The following is a 10,621-nucleotide window of genomic DNA, read 5'->3' on the forward strand; positions in this document are numbered from 1 at the left end:
AGAAGCTAAATCTCATATTTGTAGTTTCACCCGCACACAAATGCTTTCTCCCACATGAATGGAGCAAGCTAGGAAACAATTTCAAAATGATTGACTCCCATTTTAATTTTTGAGCGACTTTCATTGAGTTTCATGAGATTTTTTGAGCAAGTTTGGACTGCTCTCAATCAAGTTTCACATGATTCAATCGAACTGTCTAAAGCAAGTTCAACAGTTCCAGTTCGGCGCTCAATACATGGATGTGTACTACAAATTCAAATTTGGAGTACATGAACTCTGGGTTTTTGTTTGACAAACATTAAATAAAAGATCCTCTGTTTTTATTCCAGATAATTCAAATTTGCCGCACACGATACTGCACGACCCCACCGATCATGTCCGTGGCGGCGGGGAGAGGCTGTTGGGCTGAGGGCCTATGGGAGGCCCGGGCATCGGAGCCGGAGGCGGCGGCACTGGGACCAGTAAGAGCTTCCTGACGCCCGTGATCTGCAGGTGACTCCGACGAGCTGCGAGGCCGTCAAGTCGCGCCGGCGGCTGCTCGCGTGCTCCTGCACGATACATACGCAAAGCAAAACAAAATCCTCACCGAGTTAGCAGCTAATTTAATTAACCAACGTGGCCTTAGGCGCGCACAGCCATTATCGGCACATGAGCGTACGTACCATGTATGGCCCGGGCCTCCAGAGGATACGGCGACGAGACGAGGAGGACGAAGACCAGGAGGGCGGCGAGCAGAATCGACGGCGCCGGCCGACGAGCAAGGATCTCCATTAGGTGGCGAGGCGGTACCTGAATCTCGCTGATGGATCCCTACAAGATAGGAGTATAGTAGGATCTACACTACACGTTTAGCTCCCGGTGGTCTGGGGGACGTTCAGCACTTGGTCCTATTTATAGGGAGGAAGGCTGACCTAGTTTGAGTTACTTGATGTAGACTTGTAGAGGTTGACGATGCTTCGTTAGCATGGCCGAGGTTTCTCCAACTTGTAGAGGTTGACGCCGCGGAATCAAGCAAAGCAGGGGCATGCATGCACGTGCAGCCCGGTCTCAAGATCTGCGCTAGCTTGCTCGGGCTTCGGACATTGCTGTACAGGTGGCAACTGAATTTATGGCTAGATTCCAGTGGTTCCCACCTCGCCGTGCAGTTGCCACTTGGATCCGGCGTACGCGATCTATTTTTAGTTTCATTGTCCTGACTCCACCCCCTGACAATGTCGTCAGGCCGCACTGGCAATTCGTTTTGGAGTACAGTATTGTTTCTCCTGCAATTTGCAGTTCTACTTCGTCAAACTTGGGTGTTTGCCTCTTTGTCCGAGGAGGACTATTTTCAATGCACTGCTACATCTGGCTGGCAATACCATTTTGACTTAGCCCAACTCCACCGCACGACCCCAAACGGACGTTCGGTTTGGCCGGATTTTGTCCCTTTGAGGCGCCGATGGGTTCGCCCGTGTCCGGTCTTGTCCGTTGGGTCATGCGTGCGCCCATCGCGCGGCCGCATCCCAAATCACGTCCGCGTTGTGGACATGATTAAAAAAAGAAAAACATAAATAAAATGACTAAAAAAGTAAATAAGCGCAGTTTAATAAACATAAAACTTAGTTAGGGGGGTCACGGGCACAAAACAGCCCAGTTTAGCAGTCCACTTGCCATAATTAACATAAAAAATAAAAAACACCGCCGCGCGCTCCAGCCGCGCCGGTCGATGCCATGGCCCTCGCCGTCTTCAGTGGCCGCCGGTGTCGTCGTCATCGCTGACGAGGTCGACGTAGGCCGGCGGCGTCCAGAGGTGGGACGGCGGCGCGTGGTACACAGGGGGGGCCTGGAAGGCCGGAGGTGCCGCTCCGATGACCGCGGCGGCGTGGGGCACCAGTTCACGCCCCCACGGCGTCGGCCATCTCCGGCGCGGTGCACGACCAGCTCCATTGCTGGCCCACCAGGCCGGGGTGGAACGCGGCCACCGGCTCCTCCTCCATCGCCTTCTCCCTCCTCTCCTCCTCCTTGACGGCCACCATCTCCATCTCGGGGAAGGCGACGTCGCCGGCGGCAGAGAGTGCCAGCTGAAGGAAATATGCCCTAGAGAAAATAATAAAGTTATTATTTATTTCCTTATATCATCATAAATGTTTATTATTCATGCTAGAATTGTATTAACCGGAAACATAATACATGTGTGAATACATAGACAAACAGAGTGTCGCTAGTATGTCTCTACTTGACTAGCTCGTTAATTAAAGATGGTTATGTTTCCTAACCATAGACATGAGTTGTCATTTGATTAACGGGATCACATCATTAGGAGAATGATGTGATTGACTTGACCCATTCCGTTAGCTTAGCACTTGATCGTTTAGTATGTTGCTATTGCTTTCTTCATGACTTATACATGTTCCTATGACTATGAGATTATGCAACTCCCGTTTGCCGGAGGAACACTTTGTGTGCTACCAAACGTCACAACGTAACTGGATGATTATAAAGGTGCTCTACACGTGTCTCCGAAGGTACTTGTTGGGTTGGCGTATTTCGAGATTAGGATTTGTCACTCCGATCGTCGGAGAGGTATCTCTGGGCCCACTCAGTAATGCACATCACTATAAGCCTTGCAAGCATTGTAACTAATGAGTTAGTTGCGGGATGATGTATTACGGAATGAGTAAAGAGACTTGCCAGTAACGAGATTGAACTAGGTATTGAGATACCGACGATCGAATCTCGGGCAAGTAACATACCGATGACAAAGGGAACAACGTATGTTGTTATGCGGCTTGACCGATAAAGATCTTCGTAGAATATGTGGTAGCCAATATGAGCATCCAGGTTCCGCTATTGGTTATTGACCGAAGACGTGTCTCGGTCATGTCTACATTGTTCTCGAACCCGTAGGGTCCGCACGCTTAAAGTTCGATGACGGTTATATTATGAGTTTATGTGTTTTGATGTACCGAAGGTAGTTCGGAGTCCCGGATGAGATCGGGGACATGATGAGGAGTCTCGAAATGGTCGAGATGTAAATATCGATATATTGGACGACTATATTCGGACATCGGAAAGGTTCCGAGTGATTCGGGTATATTTCGAAGTACCGGAGAGTTACGGGAATTCGACGGGGAGTATATGGGCCTTATTGGACTTTGGGGGAAAGAGAGAGGAGAGGCTGCGCCCCCCCCCCAAGGCCTAGTCCGAATTGGACTAGGGGGAGGGGCTGCGCCCCCTCCTTCCTTCTCTTCTCTCTCCCCTTTCCTTGACTCCTACTCCTACTACTTGGAAGGGGGGAATCCTACTCCCGGTGGGAGTAGGACTCCTCCTAGGGCGCGCCATAGAGAGAGCCGGCCCTCCCCCTCCTCCACTCCTTTATATACGGAGAGGGTGGCACCCCTTGGAGACACAACAATTGATCATTGATCTTTTAGCCGTGTGCAGTGCCCCCCTCCACCATAATCCACCTCGGTCATATAGTAGCGGTGCTTAGGCGAAGCCCTGCGTCGGTAGAACATCATCATCGTCACCACGCCGTCGTGCTGACGGAACTCTCCCTCAAAGCTCGGCTGGATCGGAGTTCGAGGGACGTCATCAAGTTGAACGTGTGCTGAACTCGGAGGTGTCGTACGTTTGGTACTTGATCGGTCGGATCGTGAAGACGTATGACTACATCAACCGTGTTGTGCTAACGCTTCCGCTTTCGGTCTACGAGGGTACGTGGACACACTCTCCCCTCTCGTTGCTATGCATCACCATGATCCTGTGTGTGCATAGGAATTTTTGGAAATTACTACGTTCCCAACAGTGGCATCAGAGCCTGGTTTTATGCGTTGATGTTATATGCACGAGTAGAACACAAGTGAGTTGTGGGCGATACAAGTCATACTGCTTACCAGCATGTCACACTTTGGTTCGGCGGTATTGTTGGATGAAGCGGCCCGGACCGACATTACGCGTACGCTTACGCGAGACTGGTTCTACCGACGTGCTTTGCACACAGGTGGTTAGCGGGTGTCAGTTTCTCCAACTTTAGTTGAACCGAGTGTGGCTACGCCCGGTCCTTGAGAAGCTTAAAACATCACTAACTTGACGAACTATCGTTGTGGTTTTGATGCGTAGGTAAGAACGGTTCTTGCTCAGCCCGTAGCAGCCACGTAAAACTTGCAACAACAAAGTAGAGGACGTCTAACTTGTTTTTGCAGGGCATGTTGTGATGTGATATGGTCAAGACGTGATGAGATATAAGTTGTTGTATGAGATGATCATGCTTTGTTGAAGTTATCGGCAACTGGCAAAAGCCTTATGGTTGTCTCCCTATTGCAATAAGATGCAAGCGCCAAATAATTGCTTTACTTTATCGCTATGCGACAGCAATAGTTGCAAGAGCAATAGCTGGCGAGACGACCATGTGATGACACATTGATATAGATCAAGATGATGGAGATCATGGTGTCATGCCGGTGACGATGGAGATCATGACGATGCTTTGGAGATGGAGATCAAAGGCACAAGATGATGATGGCCACATCATGTCACATATTATGATTGCATGTGATGTTTATCTTTTATACATCTTATTTTGCTTAGTTCAGCGGTAGCATTATAAGATGATCTCTCACTAAATTTCAAGATAAAAGTGTTCTCCCTGAGTATGCACCGTTGCCAAAGTTCATCGTGCCCAGACACCACGTGATGATCGGGTGTGATAAGCTCTACGTCCATCTACAACGGGTGCAAGCCAGTTTTGCACATGCAGAATACTCAGGTTAAACTTGATGAGCCTAGCATATGCAGATATGGCCTCGGAACACTGAGACCGAAAGGTCGAGCATGAATCATATAGTAGATATGATCAACATAGTGATGTTCACCATTGAAGGCTACTCCATTTCACGTGATGATCGGTTATGGTTTAGTTGATTTGGATCATGTGATCACTTAGATGATTAGAGGGATGTCTATCTAAGTGGGAGTTCTTAAGTAATATGATTAATTGAACTTTAATTTATCATGAACTTAGTCCTGGTAGTATTTGCATATCTATGTTGTAGATCAATAGCTCGCCATGTAGCCCCCCATTTATTTTGATATAATTCCTAGAGAAAACTAAGTTGAAAGATGTTAGTAGCAATGATGCGGATTGGATCCGTGATCTGAGGATTATCCTCATTTCTGCACAGAAGAATTATGTCCTTGATGCACCGCTAGGTGACGGACCTATTGCAGGAGCAGATGCAGACGTTATGAATGTTTGACAAAGCTCAGTATAATAACTACTTGATAGTTTAGTGCACCATGCTTTACGGCTTAGAACCGGGACTTCAAAAATGTTTTGAACGCCACGGAGCATATAAGATGTTCCAAGAGTTGAAATTGGTATTTCATACTCATGCCCGTGTCGAGAGGTATGAGATCTCTGACAGTACTTTGCCTACAAGATGGAGGAGAATAGCTCAACCAGTTAGCATGTGCTCAGATTGTCTGGGTACTACAATCGCTTGAATCAAGTGAGAGTTAATCTTCCAGATAAAATAGTGATTGACAGAATTCTCTAGTCACCATCACCAAGTTAGTAGAACTTCGTGATGAACTATAGTATGCAAGGGATGACGAAAACGATTCCCGAGCTTTTCATGATGATGAAATCTATGAAGGTAGAAATCAAGAAAGAGCATCAAGTGTTGTTGATTAACAAGACCACTAGTTTCAAGAAAAGGGGCAAAGGGAAGAAGGGGAACTTCAAGAAGAACGGCAAGCAAGTTGCTGCTCGAGTGAAGAAGCCCAAGTCTGGACCTAAGCCTGAGACTAAGTGCATCTACTGCAAAGGGTCTGGTCACTGGAAGCCGAACTACCCCAAGTGATTGGCGGATAAGAAGGATGGCAAAGTGAACATAAGTATATTTGATATACATATTATTGATGTGTACTTTACTAGTGTTTATAGCAACCCCTCAATATTTGATACTAGTTCAGTTGCTAAGATTAGTAACTCGAAACGGGAGTTGCAGAATGAACAGAGACTAGTTAAGGGTGAAGTGACGATGTGTGTTGGAAGTGGTTCCAAGATTGATATGATCATCATCGCACACTCCCTATACTTTCGGGATTAGTGTTGAACCTAAATAAGTGTTATTTGGTGTTTGCGTTGAGCATGAATATGATTTGATCATGTTTATTGCAATAGGGTTATTCATTTAAGATAGAGAATAATTGTTGTTCTGTTTACATGAATAAAACCTTATATGGTTGCACACCCAATGAAAATGGTTCATTGGATCTCGATCATAGTGATACACATATTCATAATATTGAAACCAAAAGATGCAAAGTTAATTATGATAGTGCAACTTATTTGTGGCACTGCCGTTTAGGTCATATTGGTGTAAAGCGCATGAAGAAACTCCATGCTGATGGGCTTTTGGAATCACTTGATTATGAATCACTTGATGCTTGCGAACCATGCCTTATGGGCAAGATGACTAAGACTTCGTTCTCCGGAACAATGGAGCGAGCAACTGACTTGTTGGAAATAATACATACTGATGTATGCGATCCGATGAGTGTTGAGGCTCGCGGCGGGTATCGTTATTTTCTGACCTTCACATATGATTTGAGCAGATATGGGTATATCTACTTGATGAAACATAAGTCTGAAACATTTGAAAAGTTCAAAGAATTTCAGAGTGAAGTGGAAAATCATCGTGACAAGAAAATAAGGTTTCTACGATCTGATCGCGGAGACAAATATTTGAGTTACGAGTTTGGTCTTCAATTAAAACAATGTGGAAAAGTATCACAAATTCATGCCACCTGGAACACCACAGCATAATGGTGTGTCCGAACGTCATAACCGTACTTTATTGGATATAGTGCAATCTATGATGTTTCTTACCGATTTACCACTATTGTTTTGGGGTTATGCATTAGAGACAACTGCATTCACGTAAAAAGGGGCACCATCTAAATTCGTTTGAGACGACACCGTATGAACTGTGGTTTGGCAAGAAACCAAAGTTGTCGTTTCTTAAAGTTTGGGGTTGCGATGCTTATAAGAAAAAGTTTCATCCTGATAAGCTCAAACCCAAATCGAAGAAATGTGTCTTCATAGATACCCAAAGGAGACAGTTTGGTACACCTTCTATCACAGATTCGAAGGCAAGATATTCGTTGCTAAGAATGGATCCTTTCTAGAGAAGGAGTTTCTCTCGAAAGAAGTGAGTGGAAGGAAAGTAGAACTTGATGAGGTAACTGTACCTACTCCCTTATTGGAAAGTAGTTCATCACAGAAAATTGTTCATGTGACTACTACACCAATTAGTGAGGAAGCTAATGATGATGATCATGTAACTTCAGATCAAGTTACTACCGAACCTCGTAGGTAAACCAGAGTGAGATCCGCACCAGAGTGGTACGGTAATCCTGTTCTGGAGGTCATGTTACTTGACCATGACGAACCTATGAACTATGAGGAAGCAATGATGAGCCCAGATTCCGTGAAATGGCTTGAGGCCATGAAATCTAAGATGAGATCCATGTATGAGAACAAAGTATGGACTTTGATTGACTTGCCCAATGATCGGTGAGCCATTGAGATTAAATGGATCTTCAAGAGGAAGACGGACGCTGATAGTAGTGTTACTATCTACAAAGCTAGAATTGTCGCAAAAGGTTTTTGACAAGTTTAAGGTGTTGACTACGATGAGAGTTTCTCACTCGTATCTATGCTTAAGTCTGTCCGAATCATGTTAGCAATTGCCGCACTTTATGAAATCTGGCAAATGGATAAACAAAACTGCATTCCTTAATGGATTTATTAAAGAAGAGTTGTATATGATACAACCAGATGGTTTTGTCAATCCTAAAGGTGCTAACAAAATATGCAAGCTCCAGCGATCCATCTGTGGACTGGCGCACGCATCTCGGAGTTGGAATATACGCTTTGATAAGTTGATCAAAGGATATAGTTTTATACATACTTGCGGTGAAGCCTGTATTTACAAGAAAGTGAGTGGGAGCACAACAGCATTTCTGATAAGTATATGTGAATGACATATTGTTGATCGGAAATAATGTAGAATTATTCTGCAAAGCATAAAGGAGTGTTTGAAAGGAGTTTTTCAAAGAAAGACCTCGGTGAAGCTGCTTACATATTGAGCATCAAGATCTATAGAGATAGATCAAGACGCTTGATAAGTTTTTCAATGAGTACATACCTTGACAAGATTTTGAAGTAGTTCAAAATGGAACAGTCAAAGAAAGAGTTCTTGCCTGTGTTACAAGGTGTGAAATTGAGTAAGACTCAAAGCCCAACCTCGGCAGAAGATAGAAAGAGAATGAAAGTCATTCCCTATGCCTTGGCCATAGGTTCTATAAAGTATGCCATGCTGTGTACCAGATCTATTGTATACCCTACACTGATTTTGGCAAGGGAGTACAATAATGATCTAGGAGTAGATCACTAGACAGCGGTTAAAATTATCCTTAGTGGAATAAGGATATGTTTCTGGATTATGGAGGTGACAAAAAGGTTCGTCGTAAAGGGTTACGTCGATGCAAATTTTGACACTGATCCAGATGACTCTAAGTCTCAATCTAGATACAAAATACATACGGATCTGAATGTGGCAGACTCGTTGACTAAACTTCTCTCACAAGAAAAACATGATCACACCTTAGTACTCTTTGGGTGTTAATCACATAGCGATGTGAACTAGATTATTGACTCTACTAAACCCTTTGGGTGTTGGTCACATGATGATCTGAACTGTGGGTGTTAATCACATGGTGATGTGAACTATTGGTATTAAATCACATCGTGATGTGAACTACATTATTGACTCTAGTGCAAGTGGGAGACTGAAGGAAATATGACCTAGAGGCAATAATAAAGTTATTATTTATTTCCTTATATCATGATAAATGTTTATTATTCATGCTAGAATTGTATTAACCGGAAACATAATACATGTGTGAATACATAGACAAACAGAGTGTCACTAGTATGCCTCTACTTGACTAGCTCGTTAATTAAAGATGGTTATGTTTCCTAACCATAGACATGAGTTGTCAATTTATTAACGGGATCACATCATCAGGAGAATGATGTGATTGACTTGAACCATTCCGTTAGCTTAGCACTTGATCATTTAGTATGTTGCTATTGCTTTCTTCATGACTTATACATGTTCCTATGACTATGAGATTATGCAACTTCCGTTTACCGGAGGAACACTTTGTGTGCTACCAAACGTCACAACGTAACTGGGTGATTATAAAGGTGCTCTACAGGTGTCTCCGAAGGTACTTGTTGGGTTGGCATATTTCGAGATTAGGATTTGTCACTCCGATCGCCGGAGAGGTATCTCTGGGCCCACTCAGTAATGCACATCACTATAAGCCTTGCAAGCATTGTAACTAATGAGTTAGTTGCAGGATGATGTATTACGGAACGAGTAAAGAGACTTGCCGGTAACGAGATTGAACTAGGTATTGAGATACCGACGATCGAATCTCGGGCAAGTAGCATACCGATGACAAAGGGAACAACGTATGTTGTTATGCGGTTGGACCGATAAAGATCTTCGTAGAATATGTGGGAGCCAATATGAGCATCCAGGTTCCGCTATTGGTTATTGACCAGAGACGTGTCTCGGTCATGTCTACATTGTTCTCGAACCCGTAGGGTCCGCCCGCTTAAAGTTCGATGACGGTTATATTATGAGTTTATGTGTTTTGATGTACCGAAGGTAGTTCGGAGTCCCGGATGAGATCGGGGACATGACGAGGAGTCTCGAAATGGTCGAGACGTAAAAATCGATATATTGGACGACTATATTCGGACATCGGAAAGGTTCCGAGTGATTCGGGTATTTTTTGGAGTACCGGAGGGTTACGGGAATTCGACGGGGAGTATATGGGCCTTATTGGGCTTTGGGGGAAAGAGAGAGGAGAGGCTGCGCCCCCCCCCCCCCAAGGCCTAGTCCGAATTGGACTAGGGGGAGGGGCTGCGCCCCCTCCTTCCTTCTCTTCTCTCTCCCCTTTCCTTGACTCCTACTCCTACTACTTGGAAGGGGGGAATCCTACTCCCGGTGGGAGTAGGACTCCTCCTAGGGCGCGCCATAGAGAGAGCCGGCCCTCCCCCTCCTCCACTCCTTTATATACGGAGAGGGTGGCACCCCTTGGAGACACAACAATTGATCATTGATCTTTTAGCCGTGTGCAGTGCCCCCCTCCACCATAATCCACCTCGGTCATATCGTAGCAGTGCTTAGGCGAAGCCCAGCGTCGGTAGAACATCATCATCGTCACCACGCCGTCGTGCTGACGGAACTCTCCCTCAAAGCTCGGCTGGATCGGAGTTCGAGGGACGTCATCGAGTTGAACGTGTGCTGAACTCGGAGGTGTCGTACGTTCGGTACTTGATCGGTCGGATCGTGAAGACGTACGACTACATCAACCGCGTTGTGCTAACGCTTCGGCTTTCGGTCTACGAGGGTACGTGGACACACTCTCCCGTCTCGTTGCTATGCATCACCATGATCGTGTGTGTGCGTAGGAAATTTTTTGAAATTACTACGTTCCCAGCACCAGCGCCTCCTCCAAGCCGTCTCATTGGCGCTCGTCGTGCGTGTTCATGGAG

The 10,621-nt window shown here is 45.3% G+C and overlaps 1 protein-coding gene across 1 annotated transcript; it reads right to left on the reverse strand.

Annotated features, from left to right (window-relative positions):
• Positions 1–233: 233 nt before the first annotated feature.
• On the reverse strand, positions 234–853 carry LOC123074068 (wiskott-Aldrich syndrome protein family member 3). The gene is made up of 2 exons (XM_044497013.1): positions 663–853; positions 234–548 (listed from the first exon to the last, which is right to left on the reverse strand). Exons 1-2 carry the CDS (start codon positions 769–771, stop codon positions 373–375), a joined length of 285 nt encoding a protein of 94 aa, XP_044352948.1. The 5' UTR covers positions 772–853; the 3' UTR covers positions 234–372.
• Positions 854–10,621: the final 9,768 nt, after the last annotated feature.

Source organism: Triticum aestivum, chromosome 3D, assembly GCF_018294505.1.
Source record: "Triticum aestivum cultivar Chinese Spring chromosome 3D, IWGSC CS RefSeq v2.1, whole genome shotgun sequence".
Classification (NCBI taxonomy): Eukaryota; Viridiplantae; Streptophyta; class Magnoliopsida; order Poales; family Poaceae; genus Triticum; species Triticum aestivum.

What these genes read in the sequence shown, in the direction of transcription:
- LOC123074068 (XM_044497013.1), bottom strand. Translation starts at nt 771, where the DNA reads ATGGAGATCCTTGCTCGTCGGCCGGCGCCGTCGATTCTGCTCGCCGCC. An exon ending in GGAGGCCCGGGCCATACATG is followed by an intron (nt 549 to 662) that starts GTACGTACGCTC and finishes TGTATCGTGCAG; the next exon opens with GAGCACGCGAGCAGCCGCCG.